The 27,768-nt window shown below is 38.0% G+C and overlaps 1 protein-coding gene across 1 annotated transcript in view; it reads right to left on the bottom strand.

Moving 5' to 3' along the window:
- KCND2 (potassium voltage-gated channel subfamily D member 2) overlaps window positions 1–27,768 on the bottom strand; it is a 481,739-nt gene that overhangs the window by 5,674 nt on the left and 448,297 nt on the right. The window contains exons 2-3 of the mRNA XM_042977411.1: window positions 10,337–10,499; window positions 831–926 (exon numbers count right to left, since the gene is read on the bottom strand). Coding sequence (XP_042833345.1) covers window positions 831–926; window positions 10,337–10,499 — 259 coding nt within the window. The remainder of the gene's footprint in view (window positions 1–830; window positions 927–10,336; window positions 10,500–27,768) is intronic.

The following is a 27,768-nucleotide window of genomic DNA, read 5'->3' as shown; positions in this document are numbered from 1 at the left end:
ATTTCATTTGCAAACAATGAGAACCTCAGCTACACATTTCCAGAGAGAGAGCTAGCCTATTTCCCGAGATTAAATGGCAGCATTTTAATTTTCTTTTAACCAAAAAGGGACAAATGTGCAGTTGCTTTTAATTTTGGTAATCAGCATTTATATTTCTGTCAAATTAGCGGTCTGAGCTTTTAGACTTGCCTCCCTGAATTGAAAATTTAAATCGGTTTTACTCATTCAACTACCAGCTACCTTTGAAAGCCTGGGAGCTATTCTTTTTGGATAATAAATTTTAATCTAGTACTTAGATAATCCTGAAATCATGATCGTGCTCACCTACATAAAAGCTATTTTGATTGCAAGATGATTGGAATCCTAAATATTAAAGGAAAGTTTTGAGGTAAAAGTGAAGTTTCTCTTGTATTTGCTACTAGTGAGCTTTAGAACACTGAATGGTGTTCCCCTCCATTAAGAAGTAAAACAAGACATCATAACCCCACACAAATGAATGTTAAGGAACATAAATAATTTTGAAATAAAAATAGGTACTTGAGTCGTTGAGAATTTTTTACCTTTCCCATGTTTCAATAAGGCAGTGAAGAAATATTGCCCAATCGTGAATGGGAGTCATGATTCACTGGCAATATTTCATAGCCCAGGTTCTAATCTGCTACATACAGCCAATGAGACTGTCCAGGGCAAGGTTATTTAAAAATGACACTTTTGTTGTTTCAGTAGCCATTTTCATAATTGCCCACAATAAAATTATATGGTTAAATAGAACTAAATCAATATTACACTAATAAATCGAACATTAAAAAAAGTGAAATGCTTGACTGTACCTGTAGTTGATTACTGAGTAAGCCATTCCGTTTGCTCTGCATGTAAGCATTGGCACTTCCGCTTTTGGCTGCCCGGATCCTGGCGAGTCTGGCTTTCTATAAGCCAGAAGAGAAATAAATGTTAATACTCATGAGTTGTTTTCTTAAAACAGCGAAGGCACTCTGGTGTAATGCTAATGTCAGCATATATATTTTTTTCGTGAACTTTTCCAGTAAGATCAATTAACTACTTTGGAGTCGGTGCATTTAAGATTTGTAATTAAGTCGTTTTAGTAAGATCAAGTTATTTCATTGTTGTTTCTGTCAACTGTGTTAAGAGAAAAATGACAGTATTCCTTTATTTATATTTTCACTGATCTCAATCTGAGTAACTTAATGAAATCAAGACTTAACATACGACCTTCCAAGTCATTTTCATTTAAACTAATGTCTTTATAAATATTAGTAAATATATTCCAGGAATCAATTGCCTGCTTGCCTCTCTTCCTTTGTTTTTTCTCCTTCTCTCCTTCTTTCCTTCCTTACTTTTTAAAGTTTTTTTTTTAAAGGTTTTTATAAAAATGTATTTTAAAAATACATTTATGCTTTGAATTAAACAATGGAGGGTAAATAATAATGCAGTGTATCTGCATTCTCAAATATCAAAAAGCATTTTTTGGAATTATTTTGTTAATTGGGCAATGTAGACCCCATGCCGAATAACATGTAGTCTCAAAAAAAATCCCTAATTCATCCACTTTTTCTATTGACACTGGCCCCTACTGCAGCATGCTTACCTGATTTCTATTTCTCTCTGGAATTTGTTGAGATGAGAACATAATGAGTCCCTCCAAGGAGCTTTATAAAATTATTTTTTAATTTTAAAACATTTATGTGTAGAGAATGTTCTCCAGTTTAGAGACTGAGGGTGGTTACTTCAATTGTTCACAGTTACAGTGAGATCACCAAAGTACATTACTAAGCAAACTATTTAGCCGGATATCTGGTATTCCATTCTACTTTAGAACTGATGCTTGTGTATGGAATGAGTCATGGAATGAGTCTGGTTTTCACTTCCTGGAGGGCACTTTTTGATGAACATTCTGTTTGTAAGATGTGTATCTAGCAAGTGTATATAAGAAAGCAACTGGGATGGCTTCCTCAAGTTCTTATAAAATTACCCCATAAAGACTCCTTCTTTTCCCTTTCTAAACAACCCAGATGAATACTATCTGTAGTCTTGAACCCTGAGATTTTTTTAAAATAAAAATTTAAAAATTATCTAGCTTTTTAAAAATGAAAAATGATGGGGCGCCTGGGTGGCTCAGTCGGTTAAGCGGCCGACTTTGGCTCAGGTCATGATCTCACGGTCCGTGAGTTTGAGCCCCGCGTCAGGCTCTGTGCTGACAGCTCAGAGCCTGGAGCCCGTTTCAGATTCTGTGTCTCCCTCTCTCTCTGACCCTCCCCTGCTCATGCTCTGTCTCTCTCTGTCTCAAAAATAAATAAATGTTAAAAAAAATTTTTAAAAAAAATGAAAAATGAGTACATACATATGACAAAGATTTTATTAATACAAAAGTACATCAAAAACAAGTTAAGTCTCTCTGGACCCTGGAGCTACCCTACTGCTATGCTTCAGAGGCAACCACTGGCAATATTTCTAGTGAGTCTTGCCAGAAATTTTCTAGGGAGATAAAAGCGTGTATGTGTGTGTGTGTGTGTGTGTGTGTATTCATACATTTATACACACATATTTTTACTCATTTGGGACAATACGCCTCACACTCCTTTGCACTCAGCTGTTTCCATTTATTACATACTGGAACTCCTTCCATATCTACATGTATAGATCCACCTCATTCATTATAAATATATAATATACCAGTGAATAAAGCACCATTTATTTAACCAGCCAACTACTATTAATTTTTTAAAGCATCTTTTGCTACTACAAGCAATGGGTCCTGCCTTGAACATCATGATGTGCTTTTCGGCAAGACAGTTTCTAGAAGCAGAAGTATTCCTAGATCAAAGGGTGTCTGTGTGTGTGTGTGTTTTACCAAACTTCCCTCCAAAGTTGTACCAAGATGCCCTTTCACTCACAGCATTTAAGAGTAGCACTGAGACATCTGAAGCTCTCAAAATAGCATTAAGATATCATCTGGCTTCAACTCTACCCCTTCTCTCTTCCTCTCTGAATTTATTCTTCCTGTTTGTTGATTCCAACTTAAAATAATACTTTGTACAAAGATCATATTTATAAATGATGGGAAAAATAGACACATTTCACTCTTTGTTGGCAGCATACTGTTTAGATCACTCAAAGCACTAGAGAATGAAGTGGGAAGGTAGGAAATTTTTAACTTCAAAAGCTGTGCTGCCCAGACAGGATTTCAGGCCAGAGTTGATAAAACAATGGGAAATGACAAGCATATTTGGAAATGACTTTGAATAGATGTAATAATTCAGAAATAACTAATTTAAATATACATTTGGTTTCCAGAAAGGGATTATTGTGGAAATTTAAGTCCTAAAGTCTTCTTGGTCTCCTGAAACAGTCAATGCCTTTTTTTGGGGGGGGGGGTCTCCCTCTCCCCCCACCTTTTCTCTCTCCCTCCTCCTTCCCTCCCTCCTCCTTCCCCCCTCCCTTCTTTCTTACACCTCTCCTTCCTTCCCTCCTTCCTTCTGCAATTAATGCATGCAATTACATTGCTTGTATCTTAGTTCCTAGTCTCACATATGTTATTCTCCAAGCATTCAGCAGCAGTATTAGAAAACATTTTTTTTTCACAAATGAGACATTTATTTACATTAGCCAAAAATACTGTCCAGCAAAGGAAAATGACACATATTTTCCACATTGGGAAAGCCTACATACGGTGGCATCCACTACTACAGAAGTAGTTCTAAGCTTAGGGGAAAAGAAGCAGTTGTTGCAGGGACAGAATGGCCATTTTGCTAGGCCGCGTACTATGTTAGAAAAAGCCTCCCGTCTCAAATTTCAATCACGACTTGTCTTTCATTTTACAACAATAGTATATGAGTTAATTGGTTTAATCGGTCTTGTGGAGCACCACACCAAATGCCTGTTGAATAATGCCAGCTTTTATGATCTGTGATTACATCTTTGCTTTCAGTAGGTAATTGAGGAAATTTCTTTTATGAAGATATTTTAGAAAATCACTTTACTTCTGACCCACTCAGTATGACGATCTTGGCAACTGTGGCTTTGTAGATGAGAGGTTAAAAGAAAATCACCGGCTAGTAAGAGGAAATGTATTCCTTGCAGCCCCCACCCCTATTTTGTAGGAAATACAACTTCTTGGCACAGTCAAGTACCAGCAAATACTATGGCGTGAAAGTAAAGTCTCACTAAATACTGTAGCCTATTTGGAAAATAGGAGGAGGCTTTCAGATTTTTAATTAAACAAAAAGCTTATATTGTCTATGTAAAAACAAACAAACATAGCTTTGAAGTTATTTTCAAATTCTTGAGAAACACCGATGGTGTCGGTAAAAATAAATTGTCTCATAAACACATTTCCCCCCAAGCATCTCAATTCTTCATAAATTCAGTTTTCATCTAAATTCTCTAAATTCAGCAGGATTTCTCAAAGTTGGGGTCCAAGGAACTAGTAAGTGTTATGGGTAAAATCCAAACCAACCAAATGAACAAACAACAGGTTCTGTGGTCAAGAGAAGTTTGGAAATGCCCAGAAGTCAAATAGGTTTCTTTGCTGTTGGATTCCTTACAACATATTGTGGATGTTCACTGTGAAGTCAAAAGGGGGATATGGTATATAATTTTTCTCAAACTAATTTGACATGGAACCCTTTTATTGTAGAGTTTTCAGAGGCTAGAATGCAGTGGTTTTTAGCAAGTGGATTGTTTTTTAATTGTACCAAATGACATTATATAAACTTTACAATGTATTCCCTGAAACAGCAGGGGACCCAATCAGAGATGGTATAAGCCAAAAACCACTGAGATAGCAATTTTCTTACATGCGATCTATCTTCTAAATGAAGTGGGAGGTAGATTGTGAGGAGTTATTGGACCATGTTGTTGTCAAATCACAAAATGTTTTCAATACCTTTGAAAAATAAAGGTATCCTAGGTAGCTTTACAAGTCAGGTAGAGAAGACCTTTCTCCTTTGTAATGTGAGGCAATTCCTTACTCTTCAAATACCAGCCCGCATGCTGCATGTACCTTTTATTCTGGAAATTTTACTTAGACTTGTTTCTTTCATTTAAGATTTAGTAAAATGCCTCATGTGGAGGTAGCAGAGTAAGCGTTAACACCTTTTACAGATTTAAGGATTTATTGGAACCTTTCCATTTGTTAAGGTAAATAGCTCCCCTAGAAATGAGACAAGTTAGTGCCAAATACTAATAAAAATAGAGAGAGAAGAAATCAGTTGAAGATAGTGCAAAACTGTCAGCTCTAGAGCTTGGTTAATCCTAGTAATTGCAGGACTGGGCAGAAACAATGCCGGCAATTGGGTCAGTAGAAGGGACCCTGAAAGAAAGGGTCAGTGAAAGAGAGGGCCACGAGAGTTCTCTAGGTGGGAAGAGATAAGAACTGAAAGAAGATGTGGGAGGGTACCAAAGACAAAACTCATGCTTCCCAATATTGTTTTCAACTGGTCCTAGGACTGTCCACCCAACCTTAGGAATGGAGGACACTGTCAAGGTGAACAAGAGTTCACTGTTCATTCTTTCACTCATTTCACTAATTGTTAAGTGCCTATTTTACGCTGGGCACCACACTCAGACAAATGGAGGAGAGGGAGAATATGTATAATACATGATTGTAGAGTCCGCGTAATGTTGTAGAAGGGAAGGTGGAGCAATTAATGGTGTCCACATCATTTAGAGAAATCTTCATAAAATGGGTAATATTTGAGCTGAGTATTGCACCCCAAGTAGGGGTTTGCCAGGTGGTATGAAGATGGAATGGAGACTTAAGAGCAGAACTCAGTAATTCAATAAGACTGAAACATAGAGTGGATATCAAGAAGTATATAACCTCCAGACTCTTACATGTGTTGATAATGGGGGTTCTTAAACTATAGATAAACATCTAGTTATCCACAGAGATGTGGGGTAGGGCCTGAGTGATACTTTTTAATATTGGATAATCTAAGAGAGATCATACTCAGGCTGTATTTAGTGTTATTTATTGTATTTATTCTAGAATTGTATAAAAATTATTTGATTTGGACATTAATTAATGTACTAGACAATCGTTCTCAAAGTATGGTTTCCAGACCAACAGTATCGCCATCACTTAGGAAATTTTCAGACTGTAATCCCACACTATTGAATCAAATGCTACAGGGGTGGGTCTAACAATCTATATTTTATATTCTATTTCAGATGATTCCAATGAATCTAAAGTTTGGCAACCACCAGAGTAAAGTATGATAAAAGACTGAGTATTGGTAACTTCTTTCTGTATCAGTGCCAACATTTTTATGTGACAAGTAAAAAATTGTACTTACATTGTCCATTGGCTGTACATGGGCTCATTGATTCAAAACTTCTCATTGTATTTAGAATTATCTATAGGAAAATCCCTAAAATACATAACTCTAATGATGCCAGAATTTCTTTGTCTTAGACTTTAATCAGTAGGTGTGCATGCATAAGACAGTCATCTGTAAAATGGAAATAATAACACTTCTGTGTGAGTTGATTGTGAAAATAAAAATAACAGTTATAAAGAACCTGGGATATACTAGAAACTCTGGAGAGGGTTGTTGTTTTTGCTATTAGTACTATTAAATTATAATTATAATTATGATTACTATTATACATGAAAATTACTTACAATTAGCCTTGTAATCACACCTTGATTGACTGGTGTGATTTGTATCTTAAAGCAAGGTAGGCTCCCTACTTCAAAATATCAACCCTACCATCTGTCATTGTATCAATTTAGCTTTATTTTGGCAACTACTTTCTTTTTAAACAATTTTTATGTGTATTTATTATTTTGAGGGGGAGAGAGAGAGAGAAAGAGCTCATGCAGGAGAACAGGGGAGGGGCAGACAGAGAGGGAGAGAGAGAGAATCTCAAGCAGGCTCCATGTTGTCAGTGCAGAGCCCAACAGAGGGCTCAAACTCAGTAACCTCACGAACCATGAGATCATGACCTGAGCGGCAATCAAGAGACTGATGCTAACCGACTGAGCCACCCAGATGCCCTGGCAAATATTTTCTAATCAATAAATACCACTGGATAACTGAAATACTATTGAATAAATACATCTATTAAAATACAATTACTAGTGGTGGGGGTGAAAGGAGACATGCTCCAGTTTAAGTCTATATTGACCCACAGGTCGGTGTTTAGTTAAGAAATGATCAAGGATGGAGTGCCTGGGTGGCTCAGTCGGTTAAGTGACCAACTTTTCATTTTGGCTTAGGTCATGATCTCATTGTTCATGAGTTCAAGCCCTGAGTTGGGCTCCTCGCTGACAGTACAGAGCCTGCTTGGGATTCTTCTGTCCCCCTCTCTCTTTACCCCTCGTCCGTACTCTCTCTCTCTCAAAATAAATAAACTTAAAAAAAATGATCAAGGGTGGCTAGAAATGTGCATTTCTTTTAAGAGTGGAGATAGGTAGTGAAAGCAGGAAGAGTACTTGCTGGGGGGAAGAGCCTAGAAGAAGGAAAGTATCCTTATGTGCCAAGGAGAGTGTTCTTAAATGTATATTAAAAATTTTTTTAATGTTTATTTATTTCTAAGAGAGAGAGAGAGAGACAGTGTGAGCAAGGAGGGGCGGAGAGAGAAGGAGACAGAGAATCTGAAGCAGGCTCCAAGATCTGAGTTCTCAGCACAGAGCCTGATGTGGGGCCTGAACTCATGAATTGTGAGATCATGACCTGAGCTGAAGTCGGATGCTTAACTGATGGAGCCACCCAGGCACCCCTCAGATGCATATTGGATATATTTCACACTTTTGCTTGAGCTTAGAGTTGAGAAAAGGACCAAACGCCGAAAAACAGGGACTAAAAAAGTGTTTTGTAATATTTCTTATTATTCAGCTTGACTGACGTTTTTACTAAATGGACTGTTTGCTTGACTGAATTAGTGGCTAATTTTTCACAACTTCGATACTTGTCAAATCACCTCATTCCAGATAAACCTAAACTTTCTTTAACTAAGGAATAAATTCTATATTTATTTATGCAAAAAGGCTTCTAAATTATTCTAAGACTTTCTTTACTGATCTGATTGTTGCAGATGACAAAGTTTGAAGAAAATACAGATATTTTGGTGTTCAATTTATCTGAAAATCAGATTTGTACTTCCTACGTTTTCCATATAGGTAGTCCCCCCCCACCCCAACCTCCTCCACTGGGAAAATGAATTATAGGTAGCTCTTATGCTCTTATATCAAGGAAGGGATTTCTAGAATGAAGATGGATGGGTCCTGGGCATCTAAGATTTTTGTAGGATTTTTGTCCTTTTAAACAATGTACATGTGTGCCCAGTTAGAAGGATTGTAACGTGTGGGCAGAGCCACAGTTGTGAGCATGAAAGTCCTGGGGAAGGGGCCAACGGTGGTCACAATTTCTCCATCTCCAAAGATATACCTTACGTGAGACTACAAAACTGCTCAGAAGGTGCCTTTTGCTAGCCTCTGTTTATTGAATTATCAGTTCCAAAGTTCATATTAATTGGACTACTCTATTCTTTACAATAATTAAAGGCTAGGTACCTGTCCAAACTTGGGGGAGTCTATAAAGCAAGAAAGGACAAGGCTGAAAAAGTGACTCTTTGCAAAAGGCAGAGGATCTGTGATGTTAGACTTGAACATGTTCTTTGGACAGTATGCTCTGTGACCACACTGATTACCCTGAACTTTCCCGAGAGTTACTTTTTGAGATTTTATACTCGACTAAAAGACCAACATTGTTCAAAAGCATACTTAAAATCCTGTTCTGGAATTAGCTACAAAGCCAGTAGCTTTGAACTGCACCCAAATGTCTCATGATAGTTTAGAGTTATACTACCTTACCGGCATTGTGGATCCATTTTAGTCATGGTTGTGGATATTAAAAACTGTCTATCCATAAAGGACAATGATGGAGTATCCATGAGGAATACTGGAAATCTAGTGCCATGGTCTTAAAGAAACTACACAAGAGATTTCCAAAATTCTTTCTTTTTTTTTTTTAATGTTTTTATTTATTTTTGAGACAGAGAGAGACAGAGCATGAGCAGGGGAGGGGCCAGAGAGAGAGAGGGAGACACAGAATCTGAAGCAGGCTCCAGGCTCTGAGCTGTCAGCACAGAGCCCGACGTGGGGCTCGAACCCATGGACTGTGAGATCATGACCTGAGCTGAAGTCGGACGCTCAACTGACTGAGCCACCCAGGCGCCCCTCCAAAATTGTTTCTAAGCAGCAAGGGCCCTGACTCTAAAGGTGACTATTTTGACAAAAATTGGAGAAGGGAAGTGTGTTAACATTTAGTCGGGTTTTCTGAGAGGCAGTCTACCATAATGTTTATGTGTATGAACCTGGGTGTCAGGTTGGCTTAGATTGAATTTCTCAATTTCTGCGTACTTTAGGATCCTTATCTAAAAAATAGGAATAATAATGTTGACTCACTCCTAGACTCATGAAAACAATATGAATTATTTAAAAAAAACACCAAACCAGTACCCGGCACATAGTAAAGCCAGAAATAAATGTTAAATATTGTTACTATTATGATATACTCATATAGATTTATATAAATTTTTGAGGTAGGTACATTTTCCCCATCTTACAGTTGTGTATACACCCTTACTCTTAGAGGGATTAATAACTGGCACGAAGTTCAGAGAAACAGTAAACTGGGCCAGGAATAAAACTCAGCTATTAATGATCAGATTTCTCCTACTTCCTGGGTCAACTATTTAAAATATCTGAGACATATCTTAGTTCCTTTTAATAGTCCTTGCTTACTGGAACCAGCTTGATCCCTGATGGGCAAAGACGAAATGAATTAGATCTAGAAATCTGATTCTGATAAAATTTGCCAAGAATCTATCTTTGATTTTACTACTATCATTAGTGCTGTTTACTAGATAATTCTTTCTCTCTGCCTCTGATTGCACAGTAGGATTATATTCCCCTGCCCACTTTGAAGTTACACACGGCTATGTGACTTACTTTGGCTAGTGCAATAGAAATGGAAGTGACCTGGCCCACTTCCAGGAGGAGGTTTTAGGAGTCAGTGTGATTCATCATGTCCTGTTACCCCGGCTTGAATGATTGCAGAATACCTTGTCAAGATGGAGTTTCTATCACTGGACCAGTAATGGACCCGCAGCATGACTGAGAAATATTCCTTGTTGTTTTAAGCCACTGAGATATTAAGGTTCCTTTTTTACTGTAGTATAACCTAGCCTGTGCTGACTTATGCAACTATTGACCAAAACTGGAACACTGAATAGCCAGTAAGGGATTTTTAAAGCTCACTATAAAAAGGGGGAGATGTTAAATCATGATTGCACAGAGCTGAATACACACCTTCTGTGCTCTCCGTTTGTCTGCTCGTTGATTTTGGTGGTAGATCCGACTGAAGTTAGATACGATCACTGGAACAGGTAGAGCAATGACCAAGACCCCACTCAGTGAACAGATGGAACCAAATATCTTCCCTGCTATGGTTTTTGGTACCATGTCACCATACCTGGGTTAGAGAAAAAAACATGGTTTTAAGTCACAGAAATTTATTTTCACCTGCTACAAATAGCTTTTTACCCGAAGTCAAATGATTTTTTAGACCAATCTATCTCTACTTCATGACTACCATACACATGGGTTAAGACCTTAATAAACCAGAAATTATGAATATCTGAATATGAAAAAATTATCTTTCAATATTGCAGGAACTGATTCCAATATTTAGATATCTCTTTGATTGGAAAATGTTCTAAGCCAGATGATGTAATGATAGCTCTTCAGTTTGTCCTTTATATAATATGGCAAAATTCTTCACATTTATTTAAAAAAAATTTTTTTAACATTTATTTATTTTTGAAACAGAGAGAGACAGAGCATGAATGTGGGAGGGTCAGAGAGAGAGAGAGGTAGACACAGAATCCAAAGCAGGCTCCAGGCTCTGAGCTGTCAGCACAGAGCCCAAAGTGGGGCTCGAACTCAGGGACCGTGAGATCATGAACTGAACCAAAGTCAGATGCTTAACGGACTGAGTCACCCAGGCGCCCCTCTTTACATTTATTTATAGTTAGTATTTCCATGCTGAATTTCATAGTCTAGATAACATCTCTTTCCACTTAATTTTTTCAGCATTAGATTGGTTATGAAATTTAAGTAGAAAAAGTGTTATATCACATTCTTTTTATCAGATATAATCACTTAAAAAAAGCTTTCCAAGGTCTCATTAACTTCCACTTGTTAAATACAATGGTTATTTCTTCATGGTCATCTTATTCAATCTCTCATTTGTACTTGATTAGTTTTCTCTCTTCTTGGAACACTTTCCATTGGCTTCAGTATTAGAAAATTCCCTTCGCGGTCCTCCTAACTCAATGGCTGTTCCTCTATCTTCTTTTCTGGCTCCCCGCTGCCCCTTATCTGATTTTTAAATCTTGGAGTAATTTAGCTCTCAGACTCTTACTGTCTCCATATAAACCCTTTCCTATGTGATATCATCCAATCTCATAGCTTGCAGTTGTTGCTGATACCCTAATTTATGTTGACAACCCTGATGTCTACCTAGAAAATCAGACTCATGTCTTCAGTGGTCTCGTCTGATTTTTCCTACCCCTGGATTTTTAAGAACCAATTAAGAGCCAATTAAAACAAATTAGGCAATAAGGAACTTTTATTTCCCTAGCTTCCTCTGCCACCCTCAAATCTGTTCCTCCCAGTCTATCACCTCCAATTCCATGGAACTGCAAACCACTCAATTGCTCGCATCAAAATTGAAAGAGTTACCTCAATTCTCAGTCACGCATCTCATTTTTGAGCTAGTCTTGTTATCTCTGACCAAACTGAATTATGTCCTATTATGGTCTCTTTCCTCAACCTCCATTTTATCACAACAACCCAAGCAATCATCATTTCTTGCCAGAGTGATGGATAGATATAGCTTCTTACCCTAACTCTCTCCTCCATATTTACCACTTTACAATTCATGCCAACATAGCAGTTGGAGTTATGGTTTTAGAATGGAGAGTGCACTGGTGCCACTTCGCTTAAACCTTCTAATAGACTTGGAACTAAAATAGATCCAAACTCTTCAGTTTTATCTCCAAGGGCCTATATCATTTAATTACCACCTGTATCTCATACCACCTTGCACCAAGTCCACTGTCTTCCAGCTATGCTGGCCATCTGGCTTTTTGTCCACAATGTGCAGCCCCCAGATCATCATTATTCAGGTTGAGACTTAAATGTCTCCATTCCAGAAGTTATTTTCTGGCCACCTTATCCATAGTGGTCTTATTCTCTCCCCTAGTCATTCTCTTTAACATTTTCCCATTTAATGACCTTCACAGTACTATTAACACATGATATTTTATAACTTATTAACATATTTATGTTTTGACCACCCACCTACCCTGCTGACATTAGAATATAACCTTGACAAAGCAAGATCTGCTCTATTTAGTCCGACTAGCACAAAGCTGCCTCAATAAATATTAGTCAAAGAATCCATTTTCTCTACCTTATTCTAAGAATTCATTTCTGGAGAGGGGGCAAGAAGGATGTCTTTTGATCGTATTACTGCAGAGGCTGCCCGGCTGTGCCTGTAGAGCCCCAACCTCTCCATGTTCACTTGAGGGGTCTGGGGTGCTCAGCACTCTGAGAGGAGCTCAGGTTTTGGAATCCAGACTCAAGGAGGTTTAGGAGGACATGGGGATGCATTACATCTTGAAGGGTGGCCCAGGAAACGATCACTCTGATTTTGTTTTGTGGGAAAACATTTGTGTGTCAATGTGGGAGAGGGAAGTTGCAGGGTAATTGGCCCAGGAAAGGCTGGTGGTGACAGCCTATTCGATAACCCATTCCAGGCTCTGGTCCCAGTTACTCATTCTTGTCAGTGTTTGTGGGTGATCAGCTGTTGAGCTAATTCACTGTAACTAAAATTCCCACAGGTTTTGGCATCAGAATGGCGGTATTAATTAATAGTGAGACAAACAGACAGACAAAAGAATAGAATAAATCCAGGAACTGGAATGCTGTGTCCATATGAAACAGGGTATTTTTCTGTAGTCCATCAGGGAAGTTAAGTTATAATCTGAAGTTTATGTTAGTAAGGAAACAGTCACACATAGAAGAATTTATAAGGTGAACGATCAAGTCTTGAGGACTTTTGTCCTATAGGGATCTGTCAGTGGAATTGGAAGATCAATGTTTTATACAATGCTGTGTACACATGAGCCGATTTCTATGTTTGCCACAGTTTACATTGAGTGCCCAGCCATATTTTAAAGACATCTTTTTTCTCTTTGCACTGATTGTACAGTAGGTCCTGGATAAGTCTGAAACACACAAGCAGCTTTTCAAAAAAAAAAAAAAAAAAAAACGGTGAGGGGTTGATTTTAATGTCTACCAATCAGGATCTAGAAAGATTTTCTAAAAGGGGAAAATAAATAAAGCTCAACTATGTTTGTTGTGGCCAGAATAGATAAGCATTGAGTCCATGCAAATAAAATAAACCTTGTAAGATATAAATACATAAAATAAAATAAGTAAAATAGCTAAATGAACACAAAATAAAGTTTTTCCTGTCTTTCTCTAAGAGATTTTTAAAAATTAGTATTTATCAGCTATTTTTGTATCCTAGGCTCACTATATAATAGAGTAGGCAAGGCTAGCACTCTTGTAATTATTAGAGGAACTTAAGGGCTAAACTGTGTGGTATGGACCCAAAGCTCAGTAAGACTTTAAGAAGACAGAAGGTTTGTAAGTTCAAGTAGCAGGCTGTGGTGGTGGTAGGGATGGAGGCTAATCATATGTTCAGAAAGACCTTACCTCAGAGAAGAGGAGAGAAAATAGACTCTGAGGGACTCAGTCAAAGGAATTCTGAGCCAATTGATAAAGCACGTTTTCCTGGGAAAGCGATTTTTGACAAAGTGCCCAGGATTCAACTAGAGAAATAATCACTGCAAATCCTTTTTGAATATAAACAGAGATTATAATATAAATAAATACATAAAGCAGAAAGTGAACTTGGTACTCAGAGGGGAAAAAATGGGCAAAGTGAAATTTCTTGTACAGTTTGTAACAAAAGGGTAGAAAGTAAAGATATGAGCCAGCTTGCTGAAAGGCAGAAAATTCATAGTCTAGAAGGATCCATAAGAAAAAAGAGATAACAGATAGAATAGGGGTACTTTAATGTCATGAAACTGTGCTAATCTGCATCAAATGCAATTACATTTATTATTTACCTCCACCGTATTTTTTTTACAATCCAAATTTTCTTCTCAATCAAAAGCAAAGGTGACCCTTGAGGTGACTGGCCAGGACTGCAGTGATCACGACGGGAAGCAGAAGGGACAACAAAGTGTTTGTTGGAGGGGGCATCTTCTCCATCTTTTACTCTTGAGTCAAAGGACAGATCTTTCTCAAGATACAGAAAATGAGGATGGGCCCCAAGTCTCCGCTGTTGTGAAACTAGGGTAGAGGGAGATGGGAGGAGGGCACAGGGAGCAGAGAGGGCAGGGTGCTGCCGTTGGGGCCTGGGGGAGGTGCAGGCTGCCCCTGATTGCTTGCTAGGACACCCTCAGGCTGATTTGCCAAGAAGCACCTGCCATCTCCTTCCACAATCCCCTTGGAACTGTATCGATTGCCCTTTCTGCTCTTCTTCCTGTTCCCCACTTCTTTTCAAGATTGGACTGCTGTTGATATTTGCAATATTTTAAGCATATTTCACTTGTTTGAATATGCTGGAGAATCACCACAAATACACAGTGTGATTTGTATCTATTCTTACATTGTCCGTTGTGTCTCTCTTCTTACTTAGGATAACCTTGAGAATGGAAGTTTTATCTGCAAACTTATAATTGGGCACAGAATCTACTGGGGATAGGAAATAGCTCGCTGGCAAAACCATCTGCTTTCCTTTGTTTAACAAAAGATCTTTTAACTAGTATTCATACTTGTAGTAAGAAGCAAAATAGCATTATACACCTCAGGAATCATACCTCAAACTCGGTGGAGGAAAGGCTTAGAATAGAAAGCTTCATAATGAGAGGTGACACTCTAGCTAACTGATCATGTAGTTTAAGTATTGCCTACAATACTGCCATCTTTTAATGATTATTTCTATCCAAGGCAAGTTGTTTACTGGTTGGTATTTTATTCTTTTTGTTCCATATAAAAGCACGCCTCATTTTTCCTGACTCCCTACTCTTAAATTTATGCTAAGCCCAGCAATATTATATATTCTAGTCTTTCTGTTTTTCTTCAGAATTTAATATTATTTCTCCAGTCTTCAAAAATCCATTTCCCAAGAAGATTTACACTAAAACTTTATGTAGATGTGGTTTTGTTTTCATAGAGACATTTTTTCCTATATTTAAATAAAATTTATTAAAAGATTATAAGGGGCTTCTAAGGTCTGCTAAGATAAATATTGAATTCCTAAAAGATAGAAGAAAACAGGGGAGAAGATAGCATGATATAAAAGGAATCACTCTCCAAAAGTTTTGCATAATAAAAATAAGTAGACTTGACCTCTGTTCATTGAAAGGAAGCTTTCCCCATCTTTCTACTTTCTTCCATTTCTCACTTCCTTCCACTTTTTCCTACATTTACCATGTAGAGCCAGTCCTGTTTCATTCTGCTTTTTTTTTTTTTTTACCCTGGACATCTGCCAAACCTGATATTTACTGCTCCTTTCCCTCCTCATATCAGTTAAAAAGGTACAACATGGAATTGTTATTCACGTAAAAATATTAATTCTAAATTTTCACATACTGCCCCAAATACTTGTTTAAAATTATATCATTTGTCATGTGTTAAAGACCATATTGAATGGAAGACCAATTCCCCAGAAAAGATTCAGTTATTGGTTCTTGAACATTTTACTCTTAAATATCATTGAAAAGTTTCTGCAAAGTACTTAAATTGTGCCATGCACTCAATGATAGAGAAGGGGCTAAATTAGGTTAATTCAGACAAACAGGTAGAATGCATATATCTTCCATCCATCCATCCATCCATCCATCCATCCATCCATCCATCCATCCACCCATCCATCCATCTATGTATATTTAAACATAATATATTGCAAAGCAAATTTTATTAATTTCCACACAATTTTTCCCTTTTTGGCATTTGTCCAGAAATCCTATGACTAAAGTATGCTTGTCTTTAGATCTCAAATGGAGAAATAGTTTCTGGAATTTTCTTATGCAGTGTTCAAACACAATACTGTTAGCTTCCTAGTCCTATTCATATAGTTTCTATTTTTTCTTCTCTTTTTATTTGAAGAGTATAAATGTAGGCTCATTTTATAAAAGAGAAATGTTATATAAGCAAACCTCCCCAGCTAAGGAATGACTTTTCATCTGTTAAGCTATTTCCCATGGATACTAAGAAAGAAAACAAAAGCTGTGTGTTTTATAAACACTCATGAAGGTAGGAAAGATCTTCAAATAACAGGAAGGAAATACTTATTTAAATATAAACCTCAATGCTTACTGTAACTCAATCTCTCACTCTCCCTCTTTCTTTTTCACAATGAAAAGGTCTTAAATTGCTAGGTATAAGGACTCGAGTGAATGGATCCTATGCAGCTGCACAGAACTCTGGGAGCACCCTGTACATTGTGTAGGACAGGTGCTGGTTCAATGAAGCTGTGCTTCAACTACTACATTAGGGGGAAAAAAATCCCACAGCTTCATAGGGGACATGAATCTGTATTTGGAAATGTAAGTATTCGAAAAATAGGTATCTGCTATTATATGTCTGAATGTGTCTCCCCCAGATTCATACCTTGACATCCTAATGCTTAATATGATGGTATTAGGAGGTGGGGGTTTGGGGAGGTGATTAGATCATGAAAGCAGAGCCCAAACAAATGGCATTCTTATAAAAAGAGGCCCTGCAGAGCTATCTATCCCCTTTTACTGTGAGTTCACAGCAAGAAGGGCAGTCTATGAACCAGGAAACAACACCTCACCACCACACTGAATCTGTTGGTGACATAATCTTGAACTTCTCAGCCTCCAGAGCTGTGAGAAATACATGTCTGCTCTTTATAAAGTACCAAGTCTGTGGTATTTTGTTACAGCAGCCTGAATGGACTAAGACAGTATCCTTAAGAAATTAGATGAAAGTGATATGTATAATAATAACCTGGTAAAAGCTATGAACTGTCCGTGTGTGTGTGTGTGTGTGTGTGTGCGTGTGTGTGAGTGAGTGTGTGTGTGTGTGTGTGTGTGTGTGTGTATTTTACCTACTGATTTTGTGTTTGAATTTTCTCCTAGACATGACCACTGGTCAGAGAAGTCTGTGAACTCTTTTCTTCTGACCTGAAATCTGGATCACTTCTCAACTAATCATTCTATCCTTTAGGGTCTTAGTGGCTAGTTATTTATGGATTTTCTGATATCAGTTTGGCATCCTAGAAGGATCATAGTTTGATGGCTAATTTTTTTATAGTAGCTGCAATGTTTGCAAATAGCAAATGACTTTTCTTTAAGTGTTGCTGTATAACACCTGCTTGTGGTATGCAAACTGTTTGCCAGAGAGGCCCTCATATTACTTTAACAATAGACAGATTTCTCTTTGACATTTAAAAAATCAATATTTGCCTGAAAAGCTGCTTTGATTTTGTTTCCACCTCCCTTGCCTGTAGGATTAATCCTACACTATCCTAGCTGCGTTGAAAACTTGAGAAGCTTTTGGATTATCTCAGGTATCTAGTTATTTAAGATACTCTGTGTTCTCTCCTATTTCTTTAAGTCTAAGCCAAATTTTTAGCTACTGTTCTTTTAAAAATGTATGTTTCCTTTTCCTGTTGTTCAAAACGTTAACAATTTTAGCATCTACTAAAAAAAGGGGGCAGCTAGAGGACACCTCAGCTTCATTAGAGGTTCTTAACCAGGAATCAATGGACTCTTAAGGAATTCATGGATAAAATTCAAGTGGTTAGAGAACTCCATGACAGTGTGTCTTCATAGGCATTTTCCTAAAAGTTTTCAGAGCTTTTATTAAATTATCAAAAGTTTATGGCTCAAATAATGTTAGTCAATGTCCTTATCAGTCAATGTCCTATATTGTTGAGATAAATGTTTGAACACATATGGCACAAAGGAAATGCTGTAAAAATATTATTTTACAACTGCATAAATCCCAAATACCCACTAGAGGGCATAAAAACCTAAATGAAAGTTGGGAAGCCAACCAGGATCTTTTTTGGTTTTCCTAAGCTGAGAGAAAAGTATTTCCAGTAAATTGCCTGTACCAATTCCTTATCTTTGCCTACACACATCCAATATTTAGGATATATTTTGGGCATCTTATACCTCTGGAAATAGTTTAACAGGACAAAACCTCACCAATTTCATAGATTATCTATTTTCATGGTGTTTCCAAAAAGATGCAAAATAATTCTGACAGCTTTTTCTACTTCTTTCAGAGAGACAGGGACATTTCTGTAATGTGAGATATCACTAAAGCGTAATTTTAAACACGGAGCCCTTTAACCAAGACCCTCAGTGTGAAAATTAGGGTAAATTAAAGGATTGAGTTTGCATGTAGAAAAGGGGAAAATTGAGGAAAGGGCCAAAATGCTTTTAGCACATCTATGCACATTTATACTCTGAGCTCTCTCAACGTTAGATTTCAGTCGGGCTTGCTAACTGTGTGCCTCTGGCTTGTGCCTTTTTCTAAAGCAAATTCTTTTCTGACTCCTGATTTTTGTCTTTGCTTTTAGCCTACTATATGATCACATGAGGCTTTAAAGGTTATAAATGAAACATATGATTATGACCGAATATCCTAATAAAGTGCTTTTTACCAAATGAATTATCATCAGTAAAAGTCTTTATAGCCTCCTTTAAAGAGTGTTTTCTTATTTTCAAAGCATGCTAATCAGAGCCTAGATTTGTAACATTTACTTTATTCTTCATTTTTAACAAAGCTATAAAAATGCATGTACGACTGATTACTGTGAGGCACACATTATAGAAACACTGGGGGTTGGCTTCCCCAGCTGTAGGACCACCGGAAATGTATTCTCCCGCTTTGGGTTTCGAGTCTTTGTTGCCTGGAGCTATCCTGTCACCCTCACAGAGCTCAGAGTCTGATCCTGTCATTCTCTCTCATGAAAGCCTTCATTGTTGCTCTATCACCTGCAGGAAAAAGCTCCAGCTTTTTAGCATGACACACACAGCTCCTCATGACTTGCCCATCCCATCCTCCACTGCTCACCCACACACACCCTATGTTCCAGTTGGAACAAATCACTTCCAATTACTGGCATGACTTTCCATTCCTGTGTCTTTGTATATGTTGTTCTTTCTAGAATATTCCCCCCTCTCATAAATCCTTTGGGTAAACTCCTAACTTACAGTGATAAAACTCAAGGATCAGTTCTTATTTGGAGAACTTCTTGACTACGTTACCTCTGTCCAACCAGAGTAATGTTTTCCCTCTCCAGTGCCTCCAATGCTGCCTGCAACTAATGGAGTACAATTAGTTTCGTACAAGTCTGTTTGCTCCTGCTAAACTAGGAGGTCCAGGAGGTCAAGGATCATGTCATCATTATAAACCCAAGTCTAGCACAGACCTTGTCCAGAGCTGAGCAAACAGTTGAAGCACAATAAATGTTTATTGCTTAAATAAATCCTCCAGGGAGAGGTCTGATGGTAAACAATAAATATGGGAAGGAGTGAAGGGGAATACACATCCACTGCTCTTTTTCTTTTAACCAGAGTTCCTTTCTTTCTCCAAGCCTGGCACCATCTCATTTCCTCAATATGTCTAAATTCCTCTTTGGATATTTAGATGATATGCCCAGAATAACCTAGTTCTACACTGTCAATTAATCTCACTTTTTATACCCAGAGAAATCATTTTTAACCTACATGATTTTAAATGAACAGAAAAGCCGAGAGAACTGACAGTTTTCTAATGCCTACTTGTTTTTCATTGTCACATGCTTAGCCAACACGTACCCTGCTAGAATTTCAAACTACAAATTCTCCCAAATTTGACAGATTTTGCAATCCTCAGATGCCCAGCAACTTGAAGGAACAGGACTTGTGGTTCTCTGAATCTCACATATCATTCTGGGAAATGGCTGGGTCTTCCCATTTCTCTCTAATCTGCTCGAAGATGATGCTAATCTTAGATAGTGAACACTAGCAATTCTCTGAAAATTCCATTGTTTGGTTTCCATTTTCTTAACAAGATCCTTTCTGGTTATGCCTTGGGAGTGTATTGGAGGAGGTATGCTTGTCTTCCCTCAAATGAAAGTTAATTCATCAAGCATATCAAGGTCCCAGCAAATGTCTGGCCATGTTGGCTTTGGGCTGATTGCACCAGCTTCCAGAGGATGCCTATCTTGGTTTCACATCCCAGGGGTTTCCTCTTCATCACTATCAGAGCTGCTCTCACACCGGGGGCTTTCTTTAGTTAGCTGCTGCTGTTGCTTCCTCTCTTCCTGTCCTTTGAAAAGTAACTGTTGGAGGAAGCTCCCCACCGTGTGTGAGTCCGGGTCACTGCTTCTGCACTACAGGCGGTCACACAAGGAGCCAAATCCCAGTGCCATTTAGACAGTTCTGTTTATAAGTTTGTTTTTTTATAACCAGCCACCCAGCTCACTTGCTGATACCACCAAAATTATTCATTGCCTACGACCCATTCAAAGACTCTTAAGTGCCTTTGCCATGGGAAGAAGGGGGAGCTGGTCCCAAGGGTTACGCTTGCAGGGCCAGTCTTATGGGAGAATTCAGCTTGCAGCCGACAAGCATGAAGTGGAGATGTTTATCCTGAAAGTTTTCATTTCTTTCCACCTGAGTTTACACAGTCTCAAACCTATTAGCTATTATAGGCCTCATGACACCCTTAAGATGTCTTTAAGTATTTACCTATTTTATTTTGGACTGCACTTTTAAAGTTACTTATAGATTATCTAGTAATGACCTAAGATATCTCTTGTTTCTAATTCTGCTCAGGAAGGCCTGATAATTTTGCCACCTCTTGTCTACTTGAGCTTTACTGAAAAGAATGCACAAAATTCTAACTGTACTGGAGGTTAACACTTGACTCTCTATTAGGGCAGGGAATATGGCTCTGTTTTGATAGTGGCAGTGTCTGACTGAGACTCAAAAGCAGGTTGTGTCCCTCCTGCAGATCTGGAGATTGGGAAGTCCAAGGTTAAGGCATTGATAGAGTTAGCGTCTGATGAGAAGTTACTTCCTAGTTCATACAGGGTTGTCTTTTCACTGCATTCGCACATGGTGGCAAGGGGAGGAAGCTCTCCAGACATTAATCCCACTCATGAGGCCTCCACCTCATGACCTGATCTCCCCCAAAGGCCCCATTTCCAAATATGATCACATTGAGTGTTAGGATTTAACGTAAGAATTTAGGGGAGATACAAACATTCAGTCTGTAGCATGATCTAATGGCATGAATGTCCCATGAATGTCCTAACACCCTTCACTCAACTGACCACCCTGGGCAGAACCTGGACTTTTCCTGTCTTGTGGTGGAGGTGAGGATCTGGTCTGTAACTCATCATCAAGGGCAGTTTCTCACAAGTCATACAGCCAGGTGGTAGACCTACCTTGTTCCTTCCTCATCTATGCATGGTTCTGCCCAGTCACTGACTAGGGACTTCTTTCCTGCTGAAAGTTCCAAAATTCTTTAGGCATAAATAATTTAATATGATTATCTTCATGTAAAGAATCACAGCTGTTTAAATACAAAAGGAAGGGAGAGCAGAGAAGCTGTGATTTAACTTCCCAAAGACAGCCAGGTATTTCTACTAAAATTCAAGTCTTCAATTTAACCTAGGAAGTTTCTATATCCTTAAACAAACTTTGTTTTTGATGAGAATTCAAGGGACTGTATTTACAGTAGAGATGCTTTTGGAGAACAATTCTATTTTGTTCAATGTGAGACAAAGTTATTTCCTAAAATTAAATGAAGGTATTATATGCATTTTATATTTAGATTCTTTTGCCTTTTCTTAGGCAATTAAAACATTGATTGAATGGTCATTCTTTCTATGAACTATGTAAATTAGGGTATATCCCAAATAAGCATAAATGAAGAGGGTCTTAAATGAATTCATATCTCTACCTCTATAGCTCTAACTGGCCAGATTTCTATATGAAAATGCTCCTGTGGTTGCATTCTGATTGTATCTAATTAAAATATAGTAATAATAAAATAAAATAAATTAAATGAAATAAAAAAGTCCACCTGGTTAAACATAAATGAACTGGGGCACCTGGGTGACTCAGTCAGTTAAGCGTCCAACTTTGGCGCAGGTCACGATCTCATGGTTCGTGAGTTCGAGCCCTGCATTAGGCTCTGTGCTAACAGCTCAGAGCCTGGGGCCTGCTTCAGATTCTGTCGCCTCTCTCTCTGCCCATCTCCAGTTTGTGCTGTGTCTCTCTCTCTCAAATATAACTAAACATTAAAAAAAATAAACATAAATGAATTAAAAAGAACCTGCTATAAAAAATTATTTTGGGGGTGTCTGGCTGGCTCAGCCAGTAGACCATATGATTCTCGATCTCCAGGTTGTAAGTTTGAGCCTCACGTTGAGTGTAGAGATTATTTAAAAATTAAATTTTTTAAAAAACATTATTTTCCTGATGTATCATTTTAAGGAAAAAGAGGAAACATAGTACTTGAAAACAAGTTGAAAATTAGAAATTAAATTTAGAAAATTGCAGAATATATCCCACACTCCAAGCACATAAAATACATAATTTCTTACCTCTCTCTCTATGTTCCTATCTACCTGTAATTTTTCTGGAAGTGAGATTAGATTATAGAAACAATACCTCACTTTTAAAATAGTATTGTCTGAATTCAGGGTCTAAGCAGGAAAACAGAAAGCACCCCAATTATTTACAGCAGCATGAATTTAATGAAAGGAATGAAGGGGGCTTGGTGTGGTAATGGAGTTGCTGAGAAACCATCACAAGGCTAGAGATGAAGCAGGAGACAGTAGCCCCCACAACCACTGTGGGGCTGGAGAGGCAAAGGAGGAGACAGCTTTCTGAGCCCAAGGCAGAGTTCCAGGTAGAATCTGGATCTTTACCAGATCTTTAGGGAAGGAACTAGAGCCATCGAAGAGGGTCAGCTGCTGCCTTAGAAGATGCAAAGAAGGACAAATACCCTGGCTACTCCTTCCCACCCCTATCCTCCAATTTCCTGCCAATGATTCCATTGTCCAAACTGGCAGAAAATCAGATGACAGGCCAGCCTGGGAAACGCAGCCCATAACCAAACTGGGACCCAGGGATTTCCCCCCAAAGCTGGGCTCTAACTACCTCACTGTAGTTCATTGCTAAGATACGTTCTGGCCTAGGATGTTATGACCTAGATTCAGAGCTGTTATTTTGTTGACTGACTCCAGTCCTCCCCCTAAAAGCAGAAAATTACATTTGATCAGAATTAGAATCCCAGTAGTGAGACTGATGGGTCCTCTCTGGGTGGTTGCACCGTGTGTCACGTCACCCTGTATTTTGAAACATCACAAGCATATCAACCTTCCTACCTTAAGGATGGAAGGAAAGTTGGATCTTCTTCTAGGGCAGGCTCAAGGCTTTTCAGTTTCTGTGCATTTCAATCCATTGTTCATTGAAAATAAGTTAAAGAACTAAAATATCGGTTTTGTCAGAGTGAGGGAAAAATGCTAAATATGAAGCTACATTATAAAGATGTCCAATTAGATTCGATGATTGTAAAATGTTCCACTTGTATGAAATGGGCACAGAGTGTAATAAAAGCTGGTCCCTGGGGCTTCTAAGCCTCGTGGTAACTAAGTGCTAGCGAGAGGCTCTTAATTAGAATAAATCATTTCAGAGTTGTATCCTTCAACAGATCATTGAGAATACCATTAGTAATAAATTAAAGCATATTTTAAGGGCAGGTGAGTATATGTAAAACCAAGTTGCCTTTAAAAATGAACATGGCTCCACAATCAGTGCAGTTGCTCATGACCCTCTAGTTGCAGGAGTTTTTCTTTGTTTCTGTTTTTTGTTGTTGTTTTGTTCTTTGTTTTTTTATTACAGTAATGAAAGTCTATAGCTAAACATGTCGGAGCCTGGCTGCTAGTTATAAATTTAAATAGAGAAAAAAATTCTTATGTTTAAAGGGGAATATAAGATGGCAGATGAGGATTTGGCAATAAAATGAAAATATACAATGTGTGCTTTGAATTAAACACAAGAAAGAACATAGTCGTACCATTATGGATGTCATTAACATGGATAGTTAGACTACTCTTTTAAAATTTGTTTGACAACTTGATGTCCCTAGCACTAACGAGAGCTTATGATAATGGTGTATTTACAGTTGTAGGGTAAAGCCTTCACAACACAGTGTCTTACCCTCTGAGAGCAGTCACTATGGGATCAATGGGGGTTGGTTTTCATTATGAGAAACAAGGCTTAGACGTGAAAGAGCTGAAGAAACGTTCCTTGAAATATCCCTCAAAACATTTGCTGGTTTCATAAATACAAATAAAATTGTCTGCAGGAATAAAGGTAAAGTCAATGACAAAAGCTGAAAGCAAAAATTAGTCTTAAATATATTTTCCTTTCTTCTCGTCTCCATTCCTTCTTTCTTTCCTCAAAATTTTATCTAGTTCTTCTATTGAGTGAGGTGGTTTCACACTGGGAATAGATTTAATACTTGGTTCTTTTTTCCTCCAAAAAGATCTCACAGTTAAGGAAGGAAGTTAGAGTAATAAAGAAATAACTGAACTCTCAGGATCTCAGGTTTCTATATATTTATGTATTTTTCCCCCTATTTTCAAGATGCCTAAGGTTATCGCTTGTATTGTGCTTTATCTGATCTAACTGCTAGTATAAATAAGTGTTAATTCTCTTGGTCACACCTGTGCTATTCACACTAAGGAGGAACACACCAATGGCTTACTCTCTTCAACCATAAGTGAATATCCTTTCCTCAGGCCTAATTCTTTCTGAACTATGTCCTAAATTATTTTAAATTTATATACTTTTGAGAGAGAAAGAGAGAGTGTGTGCGTGACAGAGAGCAAGCAGGGAAAGGGGCAGAGAGAGGGAGAGAGAGAATCCCAAGCAGGGTTTGTATTGTCAGCATGGAGGCAGAAGCAAGACCTAAACCCATGAACTGAGAGATCACGGCCCGAGATGAAACCAAGAATCTAATGCTCAACTGTCTGAGCCACCCACACGCCCCTCTGAACTATTTTTTTAAGGAGATATAAACAATGTCATTGGGTTACTTTGTTCCTAAAATGCTCATTTAGAGCACTCTTTTTTTTAAATTTTTAAATCTTTATTTATTTTTGAGAGACTGAGAGAGACCGAGCATGGACAGGGAGGAGGCAGAGAGAGAGGGAGTCAGAATCCAAAGCAGACTACAGGCTCTGAGCTGTCAGCACAGAGCACCTACACAAGGCTCCAACTCAAAAACCTCGAGATCATGACTCAAGCCCAAGTCGGATGCTTAACCAACTGAGCCACCCAGATGCCCCCCCCCTTTTAACATTTATTTATTTTGAGAGAGAGAGAACATGAGCAAGGGAGGGGCAGAGAGAGAGGGAGAGAGAGAATCCCAGGCACTGACAGCACAGAGCTGGATGCAGGGCTCAATCCCAGGAACTGTGAGATCATGACCTGAGCTGAAATCAGAAGTTGGATGATTAACTGAGTGAGCCACCCAGGCGCCCCTAGAGCATTCTTTTTATAAAAGGCAAGATGGTAATATTTTAGGCTTTGCAGGACATATGGCTTCTGGTACAACCACTCGACTTCGTTGTTGTAGTGAAAAAACAGCCCTAGATAATCCAAAATGAATAAAATGACTATAATCCCACAAAAATTCAGTGTTCATAAATAAATAAAAATTATTTATGGACACTGAAATTTGAATTTCATAGAATGTTATTTGTTGAGAAACATTCTTATTTTTTTTTCCTAACCATTTGAACATGTAAATATTCTTTTAAGATCTCAAAAAATATACAAACAGGAGATGCTGTATTTGACCTGTGGGTAATAGTGTGCCAGAGACCATTCAGAGGGACCATTCTTTGTGTAATCAACTCACAGTGTTAACCATTGTTTCCCTGTGGAAGAGTTTGAAGCCATTACCAACACTTTAAAAACAAAACATTACCTCAATACCGTTAAACGTATTTCATCACACATTTTGTACTTCTTGACTGTGGGAAATGTACATCCTGGGAAAAAGAGAAGAGGGGAACCTCTGTATCCCAGCTCATCTACCTCTATTTCACTACTGTCCTCTCCACCATTACCAGTTGCCTGGTGTCAGTGGGCATCTAATAGATGGAAGGGGGAGTGAGCTGATTGCCCTGGTTATTGTCTACTATTTACATAATTTTGGAACAGGGGGTGGGGGAAGGATGTATAACATGCCAAACACTGTGCTAAATGTGGGAAGGCAGAGATTAAAGGCAGCGGTCCTTGCTCTTAGTGACTTCTAGGAGGGAGAGAGAAAACACAGGACATAACAATGAAGTGTTATAACTACCATGATAGATACGATTGTGGGATTCCTCGAGAGTTGAGTGTACTTGAGAAATAGTTCCAAAAGGAGGCAAGATTTGAACTGAATCTAGGAGATTAAAAAGGAGTTCGCCAAACAATAAAGAGAAAGAATGTGTTGTGAGGAAGCTTTCAGGCAACTCCCAGCACAGGAGTGTTCTTACGAGTAGGTGGGGCCAAGTCCCTGTCTATGATGATATTGGAATAACATTCTGATAAATGTCTCTCATGCTCTTTGAATGACTTAAATCCCACAATTAGAGGCTAATTCCGCCTAAGAATTCTTGTCTTTGCTAAAATACAACTATTCTTGAGAGTGATAACACATTAAGCCTTTGAACTCATGAGTATCTCTTTGGGATTGAATTTATACATCAAATTATTTTCTTGAAGGCAGGTTTTAATGGGGAGAGGTTGGCAAAGTCACATTCAAAGCAGGGAAGAGGGCCCAGAAATGAAGCCTGCAGCACTGAAATGCAAACTTGGACCGTTTAAAAGTTTTACTCAGGGCTAGGTTGTGCCTAGAAAAAGCTTTCCTCGTGAACTGACTTTTAAAAGGGCATTTGTTTGTCTAGCAAGAGTGAATGGAGCCAGCCATTATGCCTTAGAGACCCTGTATTGATCTTCACAGACAAGCCACTAAATAGGACTTGACTGCTACACCATGGAGGATTAATTCTCTTTTCCACATAAGCCTACAGTGGGCATGTCAATGCGCATTTATGAAACCTTCCTCTGTGTGGAGAAGGGAGCACAGAATCTAATAAGCAAATTAATGTAGGGAAGTCAAAAGGGGAATGTGACCAACAGGTTTTGTTTTTCTTACATTAAACTCTATTAAATGAAGTCAGAAGAAAAACAAGTTTTTATACAACTTTCTAACTTTATTCATGTTTTTATTTACTGTGTATGCATAGTATGTTGCTAATTATTTTATATTTTAGAAAGAATAAAACGTAAAAAAAAAACACTTTTTTTTTGCCTGCGTGAACTTTCTTGTTGAAACAACTCAAAAGATTCTAGATTTGAAATGAGTGAATCATTTCAAATGTGAGCTCTCTCTATCCTAGAAACATGTTAATTTTGAGTGGAAATTTGCTTAGTCTTACTAAAGTGAGAAAGTAAGAAATTTCTCTTAGCTAATTATTTTTCTGAATGAACACAAACAAATTTCACATTTAAAAAAAAGTAGAGCTTTTTTTTTTTTTAAAACTAGACTGAACTGATTAG

The sequence above is a fragment of the Panthera tigris genome, chromosome A2 (assembly GCF_018350195.1).
Source record: "Panthera tigris isolate Pti1 chromosome A2, P.tigris_Pti1_mat1.1, whole genome shotgun sequence".
Classification (NCBI taxonomy): Eukaryota; Metazoa; Chordata; class Mammalia; order Carnivora; family Felidae; genus Panthera; species Panthera tigris.
Note: the sequence above shows the minus strand (reverse complement) of the source record. Positions and strands in the feature narration are given on the sequence as shown.